The sequence below is a fragment of the Kryptolebias marmoratus genome, linkage group LG23, assembly GCF_001649575.2.
Source record: "Kryptolebias marmoratus isolate JLee-2015 linkage group LG23, ASM164957v2, whole genome shotgun sequence".
Lineage (NCBI taxonomy): Eukaryota > Metazoa > Chordata > Actinopteri > Cyprinodontiformes > Rivulidae > Kryptolebias > Kryptolebias marmoratus.
The window spans coordinates 13,443,924-13,466,381 of NC_051452.1; the positions used below are offsets into that span (position 1 = coordinate 13,443,924).

General features: G+C 39.1%; 1 protein-coding gene and 1 long non-coding RNA gene across 3 annotated transcripts in view; one reads left to right on the top strand and one right to left on the bottom strand.

Moving 5' to 3' along the window:
- LOC108245704 overlaps positions 1 to 22,458 on the top strand; it is a 541,596-nt gene that overhangs the window by 174,419 nt on the left and 344,719 nt on the right. The gene's annotated exons all lie outside the window — the stretch shown is intronic.
- The window catches only part of LOC108245692 (collagen alpha-1(XXVIII) chain), a 46,076-nt gene that overhangs the window by 22,732 nt on the left and 886 nt on the right, over positions 1 to 22,458 (bottom strand). For both annotated transcript variants that reach the window (XM_017432805.3, XM_017432804.3), the window contains exons 3-14: positions 20,868 to 21,442; positions 18,548 to 18,568; positions 18,397 to 18,459; positions 15,590 to 15,643; positions 14,241 to 14,285; positions 14,073 to 14,099; positions 13,570 to 13,614; positions 12,637 to 12,681; positions 11,603 to 11,656; positions 7,733 to 7,801; positions 7,554 to 7,622; positions 5,686 to 5,754 (exon numbers count right to left, since the gene is read on the bottom strand). In XM_017432805.3, coding sequence (XP_017288294.1) covers positions 5,686 to 5,754; positions 7,554 to 7,622; positions 7,733 to 7,801; positions 11,603 to 11,656; positions 12,637 to 12,681; positions 13,570 to 13,614; positions 14,073 to 14,099; positions 14,241 to 14,285; positions 15,590 to 15,643; positions 18,397 to 18,459; positions 18,548 to 18,568; positions 20,868 to 21,442 — 1,136 coding nt within the window. The remainder of the gene's footprint in view (positions 1 to 5,685; positions 5,755 to 7,553; positions 7,623 to 7,732; positions 7,802 to 11,602; positions 11,657 to 12,636; positions 12,682 to 13,569; positions 13,615 to 14,072; positions 14,100 to 14,240; positions 14,286 to 15,589; positions 15,644 to 18,396; positions 18,460 to 18,547; positions 18,569 to 20,867; positions 21,443 to 22,458) is intronic.

Below are 22,458 nucleotides of genomic sequence, written 5' to 3' on the forward strand. Positions count from 1 at the left end.
ACTTTCATCCCCCCCACACACACACACACACACACACCTCCCTTCTCATTTGCACCCTCAGAATATATTGGTCCAAGTTTCCAGCAGCCCTTTGCCAGATTCTGTTCGTCAGACTGTTTGAGGCCCATCTAGTGTCTTTGGTATTTGTTTGTTGAATAAAAGTGTTGAGCTCCGTGGCTTTCTTGCTGAGTTTCTGTGTTTGGATCCTCCTGGGTCTTCATTTGATTTCACACTTCCCTAAGATGCTTCCCTTCCATTTGAGCTAGGATATACTGACATGTAGAGAAGGGCGCATGGTCAAGCAGAACAATGAAAAGAAATGGTACATGTCTTCTTCCTTTTAGTTTAATAGCTTGCTTTCTGGCTGCAGGGAACCACTTCCTAACCCTTATAACCATTTCAGGTAGTTTGTCTTTTTTTGTTTTCTGCAGTGCTGAAAGTGAAACACTGCACAAAATATAGGAAAATTTGTGTTTGGTCCATTATTTTGCTTTTTGTTATACCAATGCTTCTTGGCAATAAATCTTATAGCTTTGGAAAGCCTGTTTATTTCCACTTAAATTGTGCCACAATTGGAATTTTTTTTTGTGGTTTGAGAACCAGAGTTGAGTATGTGGGTTGCACCCATGAAAAACTTGCCAAATCTTCTTTGCTAATACAACTTATTCTGCTGTTGCCTCTTGTTTTGAGCTTCTGGTACCACAAGCGCTGAAAATCCTGAATGCTAGCATCTGTGAGCAACCAGTGGCAGTTTCATATCTCCATAGTTTGGGACCAAACTCTATTGTTGAAGAAGGCAACCTTCGCCCCCACAGAGTGGGGTTTATCAAAAACTACTCCACAATTTGGCAGTGGAGAGGATGGAATGTCCTGCCTGTAGTTCTGACCTCAGCCCCATTAAACGGCTGTGTGATCAGTATAGGTGTGTTGTTGGTTCCAGTTTGACCAACACAACCACATTGGCTGATTTACAACAATTCTGGTTCAGAATGAAATGCCATCCTCCAGCAGTGTGTGACCAAGCTGGTGAGCATCATGAGGAGGTGCCAGGCTGTTGTGGCTGTGTATGGTTCTTCAACATGCTACGGACACCCCTGTTTGTTAAATAAATAAACTGTTAAATTGCCAATATGTCTTATTCCTTCAGACTTCAACCACACAATCCAATAAACACCAAACAGTCAACAGCACAATAAGCTGTTTGGCAGAGAAGTTTTGGCAAGCTTTTCATGGGCGAAACGCACAAACTCAACTCATTTTCGTGCATTTTCCTAATAAATGTGGCACCGTTTAAGAGGAATTAAACAGGCTTTCCAACATATAAGTTTGATTGCCAAGAAGTACTGTTAAAACAAACAAAAAAATTGACCAAACACAAATTTTATTACCTTTTATGCTAAGATTGTTTATCAGCTCCTGCTTTAGAGTGGGTGTCTTTTTGGCTCAACAGAGACTCTTAAGTGACATAAAGGTATGTGACTGGTTCACACACAAACGTATGCTGATTGATTGAGCAAGTTGAACGCTCTACCAGCGACTGCACTGTGAAAACTGCATTCACATTGCTAAAATAGAAACTATTTAACTGTTGCCCTTGTCTGCTGTGAAATGCTTCTTTGGATATGTGCAGCATGAAGTAGACTGGTCTGTCCTACGAGCCTTTACCTTCTGTAATTCCTTCTGAATGTTTGTATCGAACCAAAGACCCACAACACACAGCTCCAAATACAGTTTTCCACTGTTGTTGATGGTGAACATCACGTGTATAATTGACACGGTCACACTGACCGTTGGTTGAATGTTGAGCAATCACATTGCGCCCCTGGCAGTGTGAGCGCAAATACAGTGTTTTTAATTACTCTAAAATAAGACTAATGTTTTTTTTTATAAACCTCAGTTCTTAAAATTTTTTGGTTCAAATAATCGTCCCAAACAAAGAAGCATATGGGAGGATTTTTTTGGTTTTAGTTGCCAACAAAGTTTCTCTTACTAGCCTGGGAAGGGAGAGGCAGGGCGCATGGTTGGGAGGGTGCTGTGTTCAGTTGGTTGCAATCTGTAACTGTGCCACTAGATGTCACTAAACCCAACATGTTGGTCCTTTAAAGCAGTGGTTCTCAAGGTTGGGGTTGGGACCCCATTGTGGGTCATGAAACGTGAAGTGCAGGTCCCCAAATGATCTCTAGAAATAAAATTAAATATGTTAATGCCATATTTTCACCATAATTACTGCAAAGAATAGATGCAACAATAATAATTAATATAACTAGTATCATGGTAGTTAAGGTTGTGGCGTTGTCATGATGTTCTCCTTTAATAACAGAATATGTATGATTAATTTATAGTCACAAGCATCTGCCGCTCTTATTTTGTGAGTCAGAAGCTGATAAGTTTGGGAACCGCTTCTTTACAGGATAAGTGAGCATGTAGTAAAGAGGTTGAAACTTCTGATTTATAAACCTCATGCCAACTAGAAGAAAAAGTGAAGAGATAGAGTAGGCACATGTACCGAATTTTACCAGGTATGGAAGTATCTCAGTTTGATATAATAGTCCATAAGCTAAGCCATTAGGTTTTAATGTGTACTGTCATTTACTGTGGGATAAAAGATGGTCAGAATGTAGTGAATTGATTCCCAACTTTCCTAAGAGCTCCGATAAACGTAGTCTCCTGTATACCAAATCCTACTTTCAGTATTTTAGTACAATCATCTGATAAGTTCTGTAAATATAAAGAGTAATAATTTTAGGTACATACTTGCACCTAGAGTTGACACCTCCATAAAAGGTTAAAAAAACTAAAGCAACTGGACATCTATTCTGTAGCTAAAGACGTTTCGCTTCTCATCCGGGGAGCTTTTTGAATTGAGAAAGCTCTTTGGATGAGACACGAAACGTCTTCGGCTACGTAACAGAAGTCCAGTTGTTTTTGTTATTTTTTTTAACCTTTTTTGGATTTACCATGTCCTGAATGACTGACAATATACACCAGCATATAGTTGGCACCCTTCTTTTCAGGGTTGGAATGTGTAGTACCAAAGTCCTGCTGATGGAATAAACTTTTTGAAGAAGAAAACAAACAAACTGAACAGTAAATGTTTTATATAACAACTGATGTCATTCTTCAAAACCGGACAGCTAAAACAACACTATCAAACAGGAAGGTAGGGAGAGGTGGGAAGGCAGTGCAATTGGTTGCATTTTCCAAATCTGCCACTAGATGTCACTAAATTCAACATACTGCTCCAGTGAACATGTTAAATTTGGCAGTAGTTTGTTTCAAGTCTCATAAATGATGCAAAAGAAAACAGAAGAAGCCAAATTATAAAAAATAAAAGTTATCAGAATTTAGAGTTTGTGAAAAAATAAGGCCTCGTCTTTTAAAGATTCAACAGAGGAGATTTTTTTTCCCTTGAGGAAACCTTTACCAGTTTTCATCCAAGGAAATGGATACAATCTCACAAACAGATGTACATTAATTAGCATAATAATCCAGCGTTTCCACGTTATCTTCCAGGGGTTTGGATTTATCGTCACAACTGCAGGATTGGAGCGGAAAGCCGGGGGTGCTAATGATGTGGAAAAAGGGTTGTGCTGCTGCTGCACTCCTGCGAATTTGAAACTTGTCGGGACACGTCATGTGAGGAACGCTGTTTCAGAGCGAGAACGCCATCTGTGAGTTTACAGCCAAATCTGCTCAAGAAGGACAGAAAAAAAACTGCACCCTGGAGGCTAATCTACAGCAGTGGGGGGAAACACCTTGCCTTGTTTTATGGTAGAAACTGTTACTTTTCGGAAGAAAGGCACTAAGAGATGATTCAATGACAGTCCTGAGCTTGTGTCATAAAGAAATTTACCTGAATTTTACCCTCTCTTGTCAGGCTGCTTAGCAAACATCGCAGGAGAGCAAAAAAGTGTTGTGGCCTAGAGACATCTTAACAACTATTTGCAGCATTCAGATGTTTTGCAATTCAACCATTCACAAATAAATGATGAGTTCGGAGTGTTACATTTAATTAACTGAAAGAATTAAGTGTAGATTAATCATTCATGTGTCAAACCCAAGGCCCTTGGGCCAGAAATGAGTTTGGTTATAGCTTTAGTTGGCCCACAAGATAATAGTTAGCTCGTTTCGATCAATAAATCGAGCATACGCAAAGCTGTCTTCTCGTGGCAACTAGCTAACTCGGTAGTCGAGAAAATTAAGTCAGCAGGTTTCAGTATTTTTTGATTCTTATGTGGAAAAGAGCAACAGAGAACATACAAATGGGACTTATCAAACACATCAGAAGAAATCAGCCAAGATATCAGGAAGAGAATCGTCAACCTCCATAATTCTGGTTCATCTTTGGGTACAGTTTCCATTTATACACAAGCATAAACACCATGGGAATGTCCTACCATCATACCGCTCAGGAAGGAGACGGTTCTGTGTTCCTGAGATGAACGAGTTTTGGTACGAAATGTTCGAATCAACCCCAAAAATGGGACAAAGTCCCAGCAAACTATCATGTGACGCTTGTGGACGGAACCCCTAAAAGGTTTTACCCAAGTCCTTCAGTTTAAAGGATAAAACACGTTTATTTGTAATTTTGAAAAAAATCATAAAAAATTTCCTCTCTCATTAATCAGACATCAAACAAAGAGAAATTATTTTGGGAATCCTAACTGACCTAAAACAGGAAAGGTTTGGTCAGACTTAATGTCAGACAGTAAGAAATAAAACGGCTCTTTTTCCTGAATTTTCTTCTTATTTCAAAGTAAAGTAAATAACAGTTGATAAAGAGCAAGGCAAGAGAAAATTATACTAATTATGCATTGTTAAATTCATTTTTTAAGCAATAAGTTATGCTTGCTCTAAATTTGATACATGCCTTGTCAAAAGGGTCATTCATATTTCTGTGTAAATGATTTTATGTAATATATTTAAAATCTGAGGTCAGTTTATCTTTTTTTTTTAAAAATAGTGACCAAGACCTAATGTTGGTTCCCCTTCTAATAACTGTTGTTGACACGCCTGAATTAGAGCATTTTTATGGGTACCCTCATGCCAGTGTTGTGTTTAGAGGTCTGAACGCTGCTTTTACGGTCTCTTTCATGTATTCGTTCATGCTTTGGAAACTCAAAATGTTATTATGCTTCTGGCTTATGTTAAAAACAACTGGATAAAATAGAAAATCATGAAGGAGGGTGAGTGTGTATCCACATCTGTTGGCGTTCGTGCATGTGTTAGTCTGAGAAACCACAGACGCTTTAACAGGCTATTATTTTCCTCTCACTGAATCGCTGTCTGAAGTGGAGGTGTCCTGCCCCCCCACTGTTTTCTTGTACAGCCTCTGAATCTTCCGCTTGGAGCTGAGATGTTCTCATCTCCTCGAGCGAGGTCAATCAATAGACTGCAACAACAGCATGAGGTAATGGAAGCAAGGCCAAGAGGATTTATGCAACTTCTGTGATGTGTTATTGTCTCGTAACAGTACACGGCGTCAATTTCCTGTCATAATGCCGCAGAATCTGGAGCCCAGACGGGGCCCGTGCGGAGGTCAGAGGGTGGACGAGTGAAGTGGGGGTGAATGTCTGAAAACAGGGTCAAAAGGGCGAAGCTTTTAACTGGCTTGAGTGTGGGAGTCTTTCAGGAAATACTGTCTGTCCCGGGAGCTTTGGACATATTAGACAGGAACACACTCACCTTCGGTCCAGGAAAACCCTCTCCTGTTGGTCCTCTCTCACCTTGGACTCCCTGTGGCCCTTGAGGTCCCTGAATAAAACAAAATATGTTAAGAGACTTCACAGGAACATAGGTGAAGCCAATAGCTATTTAAAAAGAACCAGATAATTTCTTCCTTCAGAAAAACATCTTTATCCAGATGACAAGCAGGAATTTAAACAAAAATGTTGTAACACCAAAGCTGTGCCACTAGGTGGCAACAATCTCCATGTTAGCTACATATTAAATTACAGAGAAATAAATAAATAAAATTATTTATTCTGTTTTTCTCACTAAAAATGCTGGTTGCATGAGGATGACAAAGAGAGATGCAAACACAGCAGAAAATATTGTTGTTTTTCTTTTTAAAGTTAACCGTGTTAACACGGACAGGACCTTCATCTTGACCATACAACTCTCCTTAGCAAGTCATAGATTGTTTTACCAATTAAAACAAGTTTTTAGTGTTCTGAGATCTTATTTTCTTCGCAAAAGCCAAATAAAGACTAAAAGCATTAGCATGCTAAGCTAACTAGCATATTAGCTACACCAGTGACCAAATGTTTGGTGTGTTCCATTTATCTCAGAAGTTAAAATACAAACCTGGGAATGATATTAAACCCAATTTAACTTTGTTGCAGTTAACTTTAAAAAAGTGGGATTCGACAACTGTTGTGTTCAGTGACTAAGCTAACAACTATGAGCAATACAAGCTGATAACGACATGTTTCTTTTTAGTTTATGCATCCAAACACATTAGAAACACGGTTCTAAGTAGAGGTTGTACAGTACTACATGTGTTTCTAAGTAAATGAAAGCAAACTAAAAGAAATGCAAATGAACTGGTTATACTTTCCAAGTCAAAATTTGGACAGAATAGATCATTGTGCTGTTAGCAATTATAACTAGCTGGCTTTAATGAATTGTAAATTTAGTTTGATTTTCCGCATAAAAATTTTCCTCTCATTTTCAATCTAGCAACCAAATGTTAGTCATGTTCTTTGACATAAAAAAGATGGATGAAGTATCTTTCAAAATTGAAGCCACAAGATCAGGTTTAAATGTATTTTTGGAACCAGAGTCTGCTCACTAGGGTTGTGGGACTTGAAGTCCCGCCTACTCCCCCTGCACACAATCATGGCAAGCATGAAATGACTAATTACAACTAAACAGATTAGAAAAATAAATAATTGAGCATGTAGCAGCAAGGTAAGAACTACATGAATCAACAAGAGTCATCACCTGAAAGTAATGATCTGCAGTGTATATTTATTATTTTACCAAGGGCAATAATTTCTGTTTGTTTATTTGAAGAGAGTGGGACTTAAAACTTGTCCTGGGGCCAGCCTATGAGGACGCTGGTCATATTCCAGCTTCAACTTCTGGATTCTGGTCAAAAGATTAGTGTTCTTTACCAGGGAATGGTAACATTAATGCAAAAGCCTTACCATTGACACATTGTTTTCAGTCATTTATGGTGTGGCAGATCCATAACATGAAATTTTAGAAAGCTCAGGCACCAGTAGAAAACCTGCCCTAGTTTTACAGACACAACTCTTTGGCCCATATTAAAGTGGGTCAGGCTTTTATATCATCCTATTTTACTCATGTTCATTGTGTTAAAAATGCTCTTTTTAAAAAAATCTCATAGTGTGCAACCAAGAAACCAAGCGTTCAAAGTTTCCTGCTAAAGCTGCTACTTCGTTCATGGCATGCTGACATATAAAGCAGGTTTGATCAGTAGGAGGATATAAACAACAGGTCGATTTACATCCTACCGCTGCCACCTACAGTGATCAAGTGTGATGCTTTGAGTGGTTTCTTTTCTTTTTTGCTGGTTCCTTACTCACCGGTGGTCCAGGCTCGCCAATTCCTTGAGGACCAGGAGGCCCTGGTTGCCCTTGGAAACCGACGTCCCCCTGCAGCGCGCAAGAAAGCAAGGGGAGCACTCAGACAGGGTGAGACACAAAGGTAGCTTGTTCTCCTCTCATGACACCATTTTCCAAAACAGCAGGGAGGCAAACTTTACCTTCGGTCCCGGAAGGCCAATCCCTGTTTCCCCTTGGAATCCAGGTGGCCCAGGAAGTCCCCTTTCCCCCTGTGAAGAGACAGATAAGGACATACATTGTGTACATATTTGATAATCAGCAGTGTTATCCAGTTAGCACTTTGTAGCTCAAGAAAAATACCCTACGGGGTCAATAAAGTATATCTGACATGACTCATTGAGGCTTGTAACTGCTTTCCATTCCTTTAAGACTCAGCTGGTTTTAAAGGATTCTTTAGTCAAAATGTAATTGTTAAAAAGCCAAAAAACCCCAAAACTGCACTTGTTTTTTTTTCACTCACATAGCCTAAATCACAGCTGTGGTGTTCATGAAGTGTGCACATGGGAGGTGTAAAAAGGAGGTGTGTGGACATTCTAGAGGGAGCATACCGGCACTTTTTTCTCCCCCTTTTTCCTTTGCCCTTTCAAGCAAGTTAGGACAATGCTTAAAGCCAGACATTACTGTGCTATTCAGGTGATATAGGATGACAGGCAGACTATTACCATGAACATTCTTCTAAAATAATTAGGAGGGGACCACTTGGTGGGGAGTGTGCGCTTATGGCGGAATTGGCAGGTATATAACACAAGGGGGGAGGCTAAAAGAAGAGGGAGCAGACAAATAAGTTGACGCGGTAATAACAGATGAGCTACTTCAGAGGAGGCGCAAATGTCACGGCGGCAGCGGCTCGTAACTCACAAATACAAATGTATCGTTCTCTGATTGACATTATGAGTTTGCGGAGATGCTTGACATTTGTGATGTTATGTATGCCCGAGTTAGAGGATTTTATTCCAAGGGATTTTAAATGTCAGTGCCGTGATTATGTGTTATTGACTCTGTGTTATTCTGAGGGTAAAAACTCTCACACGTCACACATGCATCACAGTCGATATCTATAGATGAATCAGTGAAATGGATTGGTTCTTTAGTTTCCCGAATTCACACCAGAACGAAATGGTCAGAAGTCCATATATACATTTGGTTTCGAAGGCCAGAGTATCACTAATTTACTGAAACGGCCACAAGGAAACTCATGTTGTCACCCCATCACCCCTATGTTAAAGTGACATTGGATGTTTTTGCTTATTACATAAGGAGGAAGCAGTATTAGTGTTTGTTGTTGACTTGTTTTTGCTTAAAAGCCCTTATCTTTTGAATTTACGCAGAAACCATAGTTCCATGGTCTGATTGAATACCACGGTATCCAATTTATATTGTACAATATTTCAGACATTTTGAAGAATGGTTGAAATGTTATGTAAGATTAATACTTTACATGTGGATAGTTCTTTAAATAATGCCTTACTATGGTTATTTTCAAGCACAAATAGTGACAGCAGAAGCTAGCCACGGCCATTTTCTAGCAGGAAAACCTCATAATTCAAAATTGCCAGTGATGTAAAAGGTTTATAAAAAAGCGTATGCATGAACCACTATGAAAGTTTGGACACTGAAGTAATTTTAAGATGGCAGCAATCCTCTATAGCACCCAGCTTGGACTAGCTAATAATGGCTAATCCAAGTAGGACCACTTCCAAAGCAGAACACAGCCATCTTTAACCAATATTTATGGTAGTTAAAGGAAAAAAATATTTTCATAAACCTTTAAATTCCCATTGATTTTGCATTATATGGTTATTTTGCCAGAAATATGAGACCCTTATAGTCTTAGTAGCGTTTGGACTAGTTGTTGGTGGTACAGGTATTCTATTTCAAATATAAACAGAACTCAAGGATTGGCAGCCTGGGACATTTATTTGAACAATCATTATTAAAGTTTTACGAGGTCCAGACCATTTAGTAATGTGGATTTCTCCACAATAGAAAAAAGTACAGTCATATTTATGTTTTCTATTTATCTTCACCAAGGAGGTTACGGTTTGTTCATCTGTCTGTTAGCAAAGATCAGGTAAAAACTAATGAACAGCTTTTGATGAAATGTTCAGGAAAGGTTGGGATTGTCACAAAAAACAATGGATTAAATTTTGGTGGCGTTCACAAGGTCAAAGAACCCTGTACCCTAACTGTGCAACTGTGTAACGTAAGAATGTCAAACTGCCTAGCTGGACACCTTGTGGGTCAAGGATGATGTAGCATGGGTTTGTTTGTCCATCTGTCTGGCTGTTAGTAAGATTACTTAAAAACTAATGAACAGATTTTGAGGTTATTTTTAGGAAATGTTAAGGTTGTCACAAAAAACAAGTGATTTTGCCAGTGATCTGGATCACAATTCAGGTCCTACAAGGAGGTTTGCACTCTTCCAGTGCTTCCATTGCTTCCAGTTATTTATATGGCAGTAGCAAGACGAAACATTATACTCACTGACAGATATTAGCATGTTTTCAAAACAATGGCAGACATTTTGACTCTTAGCCAGTTTCACCGGGGCACTGTAGCCAAACCAGTGAAAACACATCTGGCTTCTACATGGGCTTGTCAGTTCTGTTGGACTTGAACTCTATTTCTCCAAACAGATGTTGCTCAGCACATCAGATATGAACTGTTCATAGCATTTACACAGAATCCCACTTCAACAGGTCTGAACTTTGACCTCCTGACGTGACTTAATGAGTTCTGTCTTGTTCACCAAGGAGTAAACCCCTAAACTAACCCACTCCGACTAGTGCAGTAACATAACCTCTTCCAGGATCAGAACCCAGTGGTTCGGATCGCAGCCACTTGTTGGTACATATTTTGTCCCTCCCATCTTAAAAAGCTTTCGTGTGCTCATGAATCGTTGAAGAACAAGCCATTCCAGTCCGTCTTTGAAGTCATCTGAAGTCGTGCGGCGGGTGAAATGTTTGCATCTTACAGGACAGCTTCAGTAACTTTGATACCCTCATAATTTACACTCTTCACTCCCAGGACCGGTGCTGATGTTTTGACTAGTGTTTTGGAAGACGTTCCATCAGGACATTCCATCATTACATGTTGGTAAAAACTCCTCTGTGCCCCATGTTTAATGATAAGTTTTATTTCATGTTTGTGTGAATGAGATGTTTTTTTCTGCCAGGTTTTTTTTATATGAAGGTATTTGCCCTCTAGCAAAAATCAATTTTTATTCTATAAATTGTAGTTTGTTCATGTGGTTGTGGGTCTAAAGGTTGGAAGTCTAATAGAGGTTTGATGCTTTTGAGTGTCGTTAAATCTTTTTCAACAGCTACATGATGGATGCCAAAATAATTAGCCTATTTATTAGTACAATGACACATGGCCTCAAATGTTAGATAATAAAGCGACTAATTATCTGAAAAATAGCTACATCTAAGAAGTTTCAAGGTTTGTCTTGGTAATGTTGTGTGTGAACCACAGACTGACGCTTAAAGCAGCCAAATAATATAAACAGCTGTTGAAATTTTCTCCCAACTGTCCAAAAGTTTAAGCTTATAAGATAACATATAAGATAATAAGATAATATAACAGTCATGGGATGTGCCTCGAAGGCATTGTGAAAGATTGTTATATCTCTACAATAAAGTTTCCTAATCCTAACCAAGTCAATTTGAATGCCTAACCTTAACTAAGTACTTTCTATGTGCAATGAAGCAGAAGTACAGCAATCGACCCTGTTCTTGTTTTAAATCCAGTTAGCAGGACGTGATAAGACATTCTTTGTAGCCACAGCAGAACTTTAGCTAACATTTAGAGCAGCACCTTTGGGAGCTTTGTAATTGGGATTAATGGAGTAACCAATGTGGAACAAGATCTGTATTCTTTATTGCTTACCCTGGAAAGTTGTACCAGATAATACAGACTCCAACTAACTGATTTTCAATGTTGGACACATCCAGAATTTTAGATCTTAACCCAAGTTATTAATTTCTGAGGCATCAAGACAAAATACTTACTTTTTTACCCATCACACCTTCAGGTCCCAAATCACCAGGTAAGCCAGGCAAACCCTGAATAAGGAACAAACATGTATGTCTAAACACATCATCGAATATGACAAATATTACAAAGTATTAATATTCAAGTATAAAGTTAACTGGGTGATAATAGATAAGTCAAACCATCATGTCTATGATGGTTCTGTGAAAAGTTTATGAATAATTAGGACATTTTCAGTTGTAGCTAGCTCTCTGGACAACCTAAGTTTATTATGTTGATAAGCTTAAGGCTAGTCCAAGCTGGGTTAAAAGTAGATTTCTGTTGTCTAGGAATACCTCAATTTTCATAAATTTCATAGTTCATGTCGATCTCGTTTTATAAAACTTTCCATAGCAATCAATTGTGCCTACACGGTAATTAACAGTGAAATCTTTGATTATTTACAAACTGTAGCCATAGTTGTTGCACGTCCGGTGCAACCTTCTGGTAGGAGTATGAGAACATTTTTCCTGGAACAACTGTGTAACGCAAAACTAATTACAATGAAAAGGTTTTAAAATACTGATAGCATGAATCGCTTAATTTTTTTGACACTGAAGTCTTTTTAAGACAACAGTGACATACTTTAGTCCAGACAGGTTAACGGACAGGTTTAGTCAAAATTAACTTTTTTTTCCCTTTAAACTGAGGTATTTCAAAGCCATCTACAACAGGAAAAATAATAATTGTTCATAACCTTCCCATTGGACCCCATTTCAAAAGAAGGGAACTATTCTTTTAACATTTTTATTTAATTTTATCCCTTTGTTTTAGCAGGCCTACAATTTTTACTAATGCTTTAGCCTCGCAAGCTAGTAGCTATAGTGATCTAGGGTAAAACTGAATGACTGCATCAATGTTTCCCCAAGATTTAGGCTAATTTGCCGTCTATATTTCTGTTAAGTAAATAAGTACAGACATGTAAATGTAAAGAGCATAACAGTGTGAATCTTGATGTGTGAAAACAGGCTGGAAATGAAAATACTGTAAATAGAAAAAAAGTGAAATCAACCTGAAGTCCACGATTTCCTCTTGGACCAATGGTTCCTTCAGGACCCTAAAGGAACAAAAAAAAACAACAACAAAGTTTTCAGAATCAATGCTGGTAAATTTAATTTATAAAGTGGTTGTGTTGGATTTATGTTTTAACACCACTAAATATAGTTGTAAAACAGTGTGTTTATTGGTTAAACATATTGGTAGAAATACATAACACAATCCAGTATGTGCTCGGTACATGACGAGTACTTACCTGGTATAAACCAGGTATGTATCTATAAGTGAACACTTACCAGGCAAGTACAAACTACATATGTGGTAAGTTATTGGATATGTACCAGTTACTTGCCCAGTACATAGTTGGTACTTACTTGGTAAGTGTTTATCTGGTATGTATATAGCGGGTAAGTACTAGGTATTTACCAGGTAAGCACCAGACAAGTACATAGTACATACATGGTAAGTTACAGGGCACATACCAAATACTTATCTGGTAAGTACTAGGTATGTGCTAGCAAAGTGTTTACTTATCTGGTATACATTGAGTACATACCTGGTACATATCAGATAAGTAAGTACCCAGTGTAAGTGTTTACTTGCCTGGTATTTGCCTGGTATGTGACAGGTAATTACCAGGCAAGTACCTGGTAGGTACCTATTAAGCAAATATTTACTAGGTATGTACCTGGTATGTATCTGTTATGTACCAGGCAAGTACCCGGTTTGTACTTGGTAAATGTATACGTACCTGTTGCTTGTCTGGTACATATTGGTATGTACCTGATACCTACAAGAACTGGGCTGTATTATGAAGTCAATAGTTTTCCTGTATTTACAGGGTAAATGCTTGTATATACCCAGTACCTGGTAAGTACTGGGTTGAACAATGTATGGTTACTGTTTTATTTTGATTTCAAGTTATTATAACATTTTAGTGTGAACATACTCTGTCTCCTTTAATCCCAGGTGTGCCACACTCTCCCCTCTCTCCCTGTGAGAAAGACAGAAAAAAACAACATATTTTAGTGAAATCTTCTGCATAATGTCATTCTGCATATTTTGTCCCCGCAATCAAATTCTACAGCTTTTCTATAAACAATTTTATGACAAGGAGTGCAATCTCCAAGGGGGCAATTTTTCTTTTGAACAATAGCTTTTCATGTCCCAGCTGGGAGCTCCTTAATGCCATGGGATTTTGCAGGATCGTAAAGGTTTGTGGCTGAATTCCTAAAGTATGTACAGATACTAGGCGAGCTTGGCATTAAACATGGCTGAACAAAGGACAGCGAAATGCCATGATAAATCAAAGTCACAGCCCTTCATCATGTCTGAAAAACATAATTCTACAGTTTTATGGGTTTTTTTTTCTTCTGAGGTTTTTAAACAAACGTGGGAACTGTATGTTCTGGAAGACAAAGAAAGCATAATAAAATAGAACGCATACAATACCTTCTCTCCTTTGTATCCTGGTTTTCCCTGTGTGTAAAAAAAACAAACATTTTTACTAAGTCAGCAGTCTTTAGTGGAAATTTGTGCAGAAGGCCAAGAAAAATCCTGGACCAGTCGATCATCACTTGGCCCTAAGTTGAATGATTAAATTGAAGATCTTTGGCTCACCTCTCCTCCTTCTCGACCTGGAAGTCCATTGAGACCACTTTCACCCTACGGAAACATTAGAATTTTATGAGGAAGGGAAACCTGACACACATATGCACACACATTTCTGGTCATTTTGTCCATTAATATAATAATTTCATGCTTTTACTGATTTTTTTGAATTGCTCTTTTTCCAGGGTGAAATGATTATACCATATACAACTTTAATTATTTTTAAAATGCAGAACTGGTTAGACCAGTTGGAATTTCTTTGGGATTTCTCTCATTAACACATAAATACATACTAAATCTTTTAATAAGTGGTGCGGAAGGATCTAGATCCCTTTTAACTTGACAAGACCAAGGCCTGTTAACTTCTCATTGGTGGTCTACAGCTGTAGCTTCCTTTTTCTAGCATGAAAATGATTTCTTTAACCACATTTATTGGATTGGCCAACACTCAGAACAAAGTGTAAGTCCAAGAAACTCAGTAGGAGGAGTAGGAATTGGTTCGGATAGAACAGACAAGGGTCAAGCCCGCCATAAATTGGAAACTGGTGGAACGTGAGTGTGACTGTCACCAGATTTACATCACCATGGACTGAGAGGGCACCGGCTGACAAATCCCTGCTCCAAAAAAAAAAAAAAAGAAAAGGAAGAAAGAAACATTTTAGCTTGACTGAAATGTGTGGTTGCCGACAGGGACAAGTCTAATGCCTTCTGGTGAGAAGGTTTATGGTCAGACAAGAAAAAGCCACAATAACAAGGAGTATGTTTGGAAGAATCAAGGTGTCAAACCTAACACTGCACCAACTGTCCAAGCATGGTGGTGGCACCATCATTCACTGCATTTACTTAATATCAACAGCTTAACAGTTGATACTTGCACAATAGTGGGTGTTGCAGGACAAAGAACCCAAACCCACATCAAAACTGGTTTCTGAATAAATAAAGCAGGCTAACATTAAACTTCTGGAGTGGCCTTCCAAAAGCCCTCAAACCTGTACAAAATTGTGGACCATACTTAAAAAGTTTGAGGCAAAAAACCAACCAGTCTAAATGAACTCTATGAATTCTACCAAGAAGAGTGGTCAAATATCCAGCCAGGATTATGTCAGAAGCTTGTTGATGGAAACAAAAAGTGTGATTCATTTAAATATTAGTGGGGGTGTATGAATATATTTCAAACACTGAAGTTGTAGGTTGTATAATCATTCCAACATGGAAATTCAGAGTAAGTTTAAAAAGCTTAAGAGATAACCAGACTATCAATCTCATGCAAAATTTTCATCTCAACTGTAGACCAGTTTGATGCAACAGTTTGAATAATAACTTCATTTTGGTATTAATGGTCACTGAGTTGGCGCCACCTTCTGTCCTTTGAGACCGGGACTTCCGTCCTCTCCTGGACGACCCTTCTTGCCCTGTAGGAGAAATAATGCAGCATCTTTAGTCTGAAGACAAGTTCAACCAGTCAAGACAATTCACAAATCTTAACACTATTTATGTGTTCGACTTTAAGTTGTTGAATAGTCTCAAAGCATGAAATTTTATCTTCTTAAAGCAACATCTTCCTTTGGAGATGTTGCTTTAGGTTTTGTCATGTCATGTGACATAACAAGACATTTTAATATGTTTTGCTAATGAGGCTAGATATCTCATGATGTTGACAATCGACTATCTTCATTTGTTAAAAGAATGGTGTTTATGAAAGAAGGTGCTACAACTTATATACCTATATGAATAATTTGTTAGTATTAAAAGTAAATGATTGGGGTTAAATGGTAGACATTGTTAAGTTTTCCTGTTTTCATGTTACTTGACACTGTACACTGAATAAAAGGCTTGTAATGCATTGCCATCTTAAAATTAACAGCTATGAATTGGAAAATAAAGGCCCCAATGTTTTAGTTGTCGGTTCTCAGAATATCCACCATTTCCAGAAATGTCTTTATCTGCATGGAAACACCCAAAACGCTGTAGTAACTACACCAGGCCTGTCTGTGGTGCTGTGGCGCACATACACCAAAAATACGAAACATGGTGTGCAGCATGTACATGAAGCTTTCACCCTGGGGGCAAAACGTAAACACAAGAAGATGAAGAGGAGGATGCCATCCGGGCCATAGGTTAGATTAAGTTGGATTGTAGGTAACAGTTTTTGTGAAAACACGTGTTGTTTTTTTTAATTATTGTTTCAGCCTTGTGTCCATGTGAAAATGGCATTTTAGGAGCCACTGAAAAAGTTCCAGAGTGAAAACAACTTGAAACGCCACTCAGGTGTTTATGTGTAGACAGCCAAAACACAACATTTTGAAAATGGCAATATCATCATCGTCCCATTGGGGCTGTCTACACAGAAATGCAAAGATTACATTTCAACTTTTGTTCACTCTGGAGATGGTTTTTGAAAACCCATTTTGTGGCTCCTAAAATGTTGTTTCCATGTGGACACAAGGTTAAAGCAACCCCCATGCAATTTCACAAAAACCCTTCCCGAAAGGATGGTCCCTATGCTATGGCAATGTAGCCAGATGTTCCTAACAGCCATTTTCTGATCAAAATTTGCTCTACTATATCTATATACAAGAAGCAGAAAAGGATACAGTTGAGTTCAAATTTGCCTTGAAGTATTGACCTGCATTGTTCTAGTACAGGCGAGTTCCTAAATATTGGACATTTTTCTGGAAAATACTTTAATATGTTCAAAGGCTATGAATGTCTGTGTTGCTGTTGACAGATAATTATAAGCAATAAAATATATGTCCTTGTTAGCTGCATGAAGTGGTTCAGCATGAAATAAAAGACCTCCTTTGTATTGGGAAACATGGTTCCAGTCCGTGATGGATAGAGGTCTTTGAGTCTGGGTGATGATGAGTCAGACAAGCTTGTCTTGCCCGCACATATGAGCTGCATGGGCCCTCCGTCTGTTTTCTTGCTTTTTTATCTTTCTGTCCGAACGTCTGTGTTTGCACACACCGCTTTCGTTGGTGTGTCCCTGCTGCTCCTGATGTAAAACAGCTTTTGTTCTAAGGGTCAGACCAAAGGGGGTAATTAGTCTGTTCTCATTCAGCGACTGCACTTCAAAGCTTAAAAAACATCTTCCTACTTTTTTCTGATTGGGACCGACCTCTGTGTAATAAAAGGCGTGCCCATATCACGACATGTTTGGCAGGCAAAGAAAGCTCCGCTCTAGTGTTTAATCTTCCGAACACATGTCCTCAGATAGTCTCGAGAGGTTTCAGCAGACACAACTCTGACGATTTCCCATGTAAATATGTGTTTGGACCTGTTTTCAATAAATGGCAAAAAGAACGCAAGGTATTTGCTTGACTCTCGCTGCTTTAGGGAACCAGCTTCTCAAAAGCACACAAATTGCTAAACTCCCTTGACCCTTGCAATTATATAGCCTGTAGGGGTCTTTGTCTGCCGGGATGTCCTCCGCAGGGACGCTGAAAGAGACAGTTCTCCATTCAGGGCAGCAAAACAATACATGCATCTTTAAATTAGAGGGAATAATTCTTACGATATACATCAGAGGAAGCCTTGTTTGGAGTTGTGCAATGTACAAGTAAAAGACATTACAGACAAAACTGTTCGATTTTTTGGTTTTATTATTGAAGGTGACCATGTTATTTCCTGTGTATATTCTTTTGAATGTCTCTTTGCAAAATATCTCATGGAACACGTTTAAATAAACTCTCAGAAAATAATCACTTGATGTATTTTAACTTTAGGAGTTAACCTGATTTAAGATGGCTGGCACAGCTAATCAATTTTAGCAAACCTCCAAATAGCTACAACTCAGTCACTTTTAAAGATATTGAGCTAAATAACCAAAAAGTTGATTTAAATTTGATTTTCACATTTTTTAAGGTATAGTTTAAATTGCTATGTGACTCAACAAGGCTGCCAAGATAGCGGTAATGGTAAAGGACGTGCAAAATGTAGCACAGTTTGACTCCCAAAGTAGTCATCTTTCCAGCCGTTTTTTCTATTAATTGTCCCAACTTTTAGACATACAGCAGTCTCTTTACAAAATCCTCCACAGTAGCTGAGTTACTGAATCTCAGATCATAAACAAAAAGGACAGGTGATTACAAAGGTAAAAGAGTGTATTGTCATGGAAACAAGACAATATAGATAGATGGGTAGATTTACCCAAAGAAATACTCACAGCAGGGCCACTGGGTCCCCTTTCACCCTTCTGACACACACACTTGCTCTGGGCCAGAGGACACTTCAGATGAGGGGAATAAAAGTTAGTGAAGTTCTACAGATGGACAAACTCAAATATAATTGAAAAGACCAGAATTCTAGCTACTCACCCCTTCATTTGCCAGTGCTGTCTGTAGGGAAAAAAAAGGAAAAAAAGATAACAATGTCAAGATGATTTTGCATTTACTCTAGATGGTCAACCTTGGTTTAAAATGGTTTAATCAAGATTTAAAACGAGTAGATTTCACACAATATAAAAACCCCCTTGCTGCTCAAATCTTGTCAAATTACTTTGTGTTATGTTGCAAGGGCACTAAATTACTGCAAGATTCACAAGAAGTCAGTTTGAAGTCCCTTAGGGAGCTAATTTCATGTTGTGTTTGTGGCTCAAGCTGTTGGTACGATGTCGCTCAGCGGCGTCAGGCTCAGCTTGATTGATCTGGCTGAAGTTCATTCGGCATCAAAAAGTCAGATGTTTCAGCCAATCATCTGTTTTCACTTTTCTTCAGAGAACTTCCTAGATGTAGCAAACCATCTGGCACATCAGGTTACACATCTCCTCCTTCCTCCTGTTAGACCCGTCTTGCCAACGCCCCGATTTTCACCCCTTTTTCTTTCTCTCCAAGCTGACCGTATCTTCCACACGAGAGCATCTGAGATACATTGACTAAATAAAACATGTGCTGATGGGGGGAGGGGGGGGGTCCTTCTGTAGCTAGCACCGGTGTTAGGAATTTGAACACAATCCTTTCCACTCTTACAGGAGTCTACATAGTAAAGTTGAGCCCCTCGAGATCTGTCCCGGCACATGCTTATGACATACAGATGCTCCCTATCCAAAGAAAAAGAAGAAAAAAAAGCTCCCTTATTCCAGCAGAACTGTTGGATCCAACGCTCTGGAAGCCTGAGAGCAACCTTCCTATAAAGCTTTTCATTCCTCTTATTTGGACGCATACCACCTGTGTCAACACTGAAGCCCGAGTTTGAAGTGGTGTTTGAACCGTTTTTGCTGGCTGATGTTGTGTGCGTGCTCACTTCACTTGATTTTCTCCACAAAGATTTTTAACTCGGAGCACATGTGCCGACCAGGAGTCAGGATGGTGACTCTAGGATGTTGCTGCGCAGCGCATATCCTAATGAAGCCACCAGTGGCTTATAAAAGTAACCGCAAAGACAAAGTTGACATGAAGGATTGTAAGTAAAGACAAGTGGTTCTAGTGACTTTCAAACCTCGTTTCAACAAAAGAATTTCGTAGCACCAAGTTTTTATGCAAGTTGCTGATTTAAGCCGGAGTTCAAAGAAGACCCGTTACTATAGCAGCAGGTGTACATTAGGGATGCAACAAGCCAGGAAATCAGCTGCCACTGTACAGAGAATCTAATATTAATGCTAACATTTGGAAGAGATTCGTCTACATAATGACTTTCCGAAGCTTCCATCTGATATAAATTTATGCCCTCTGGTAAAAAGCAATTATTAAACCTTCAAGCAGCTTCAAAAGTGATGCAACAGCCAACGAAATGTTGTTAGTTTTAGGTGTTTATGTGCAGGTCTGAGCATGCACATAAAAAAAATGTCTTCCAAATGAAATTGTAGCTTGCCAGCTGTTTTTGAAAATGACATGCCCACTTGTTTTTTTTGTTGTTGATTTTTTAAATCTGTACTGAACAAAACTCAACTGTCAGTTTGATGAAGGCACAAAATGACGAAGGAGGTTTGGCTAAAGAGGCACAATTGACCATCTGGAACTGAAATGTTGTGTAAGTATTTGACAACATAACACACTGAAGTGGAGAAAACACTTCATAATAATGAACTTGTAACCTATAGACTTATAAACTTTGAAATTGTGGAACATAGTCATTTTAAACAAAAACAAAGACCAGTCAGTCCCATTCTTTGGTCCTACAGAGTCTATGCGGTAACATCATCAAGACGGTTAATCCCTCAATAATGGACAGCAGTTTGTCGGTGGTTAGTGCTGTGGTCTTGTAATCCTAAGGCTGCAGGTTGCATCAGGAAGGGCATCAGGCGTAAAACAATTGCCAAATCATTGTGCATTCGGCATAGCGTAAGTGCATTATTCTCAGGCAAAAGCTAGGGTGAAACCACCACACTGCACTAGAGATTAAGTTTTGGGGTTTGAGCCCATACTGAACTTCCAAGTGTGGCTCTTTGTCTAACTTCGTTGAGGCCTTGGAGCAAACCCCCGGCCATTTTAAATATGTTATGTGGAACAAAAGTCCATAAAGATTCTAGCATCTCCAAACATTTTGTAATTGTTTGTGAAGCTAAAATAAAGTTGAAAAATAAATAAATAAATCCTGACAACACCGCCACCTGCAGAAGGCTTCTCTCTGCAGGACATCATTCACAAAACTGACATTTTGCACACAGTTTGCAAAAGGAACAATTTATGTTCTACTTACAATTTCATTAATGACTTTATCCACGATGCCTGCATCTTGCAAGTTGTGAAGATAGCGGGAAGCCGGGGAACTGGCGATTAGACGCAGTTGTGCGATGTTGGCAGGCTCGTTGGCTTCAGGTGTGATTCCTATCGTGAAGAACCGGATTCCCTGGTTCTTTGCATCAGCCAAGGCTGAAAATATGTCCGGGTTCCTTGGGTGGGAGATGCCATCGAAGAGCAGAATGGCCACCTTGATGCTGCTGGTATCCGACTCGTCCAAGTAGATGTTTGTCAAGTTGGTGATGGCGTAGGTAGTGTAGGTGCCGTGGCCTATGTATACAATGGGAGCAATTCGAGCCTTGAAGTTGTCGATGCCCCTCCACTGCTTGAAGGTCTGCTCTATGATGACGTGACTGCTATACTGCAGGAGAGCGGCACGGGAGCTGAGGCGCTGGCCAGTCAGCAGCTGGAGGCTTTGCAGCCGATCCATCACGTCAGAGGCGAAGAGCTTCTCCTGTTCGTGGTTGTCTTTAGCGCTTTCTGAGCTGTCGATCAGAAAGGCCAGCTCCAAGCCGCAGTCCTGATCAGCGAGAGCTGGGGAGAAACACAAGCTGGCATTTTCTCAAACATGTAAGAATTAAAGCAACGGTTTGGACATGCAGGAAAGCTGGAGTTGAAGCTGTAGCTAAAGCTAAGCTCTTCCCACCATTTCCATTCTAGGGTATAACTTTAGCTCATGTTGTTTTAGATTTATTTTATGTTTTAGTTAAGTTACTGCCTAGTCAGCAAAAGAAATAGGGAAGCAAAACAAGTAGTTCAACACAACGTTCAACATTTTTTGTTTTTATGGTAAGGTGGACTAACCATCCAGTGACTCGTTCTCAGTCAGTTATAAAGATATTGACGTAAAGATTGGCGTGGTAGTAGCTGAGATTGATCCCCAACCCATCGCTAACTGAGGTCCAATGAGAGTAAGGAGGAGAGATCATATTTCTCCAGTTTGAGCTTCTCTTCATTTGCTTCCTGTCAAATTCAGAATATAATTTAAAATCTTACTTCTAACATACAAAGCTCTCAACAACCAAGCTCCATCTTATGTTCAAGATCTTATTGTTCCATATTTTCCTAACAGAGAACTTCGCTCTCAGACTGCAGGTTTACTTGTGGTTCCTAGAGTTTCTAAAAGTAAAATGGGAGGCAGAACCTTCAGCTATCAGGCTCCTTTCTTGTGGAACCAACTTCCAGTTTCTGTCCATGAGGCTGACACCCTGTCTACTTTTATGATGAGGCTGAAGACTTTCCTTTTTGATCAATCCCATAGTTAGGGCTGGCTTGGGTTCCCTGATCTATCCCTTAGTTACGCTGCTATAGGCTTAGATTGCTGGAGGACAAATTGACCACATTTCCTCACTCTGCTGCTGTCTTACTTGCTCTACTGTAATTATTTCTATCACTAACATGATTTTCTTTGTCTTTATTCCAGTAGAAACTACACCTGTGTGTGTGTCTGCGTCTTTTTCCTGTCCTCTCTAACCCCAGCAGGTCGAAGTAGATGGCGGTTTATGATGGTGGTTGACAATAAGAATCAACTTCTCTCCTAAATAGTACAT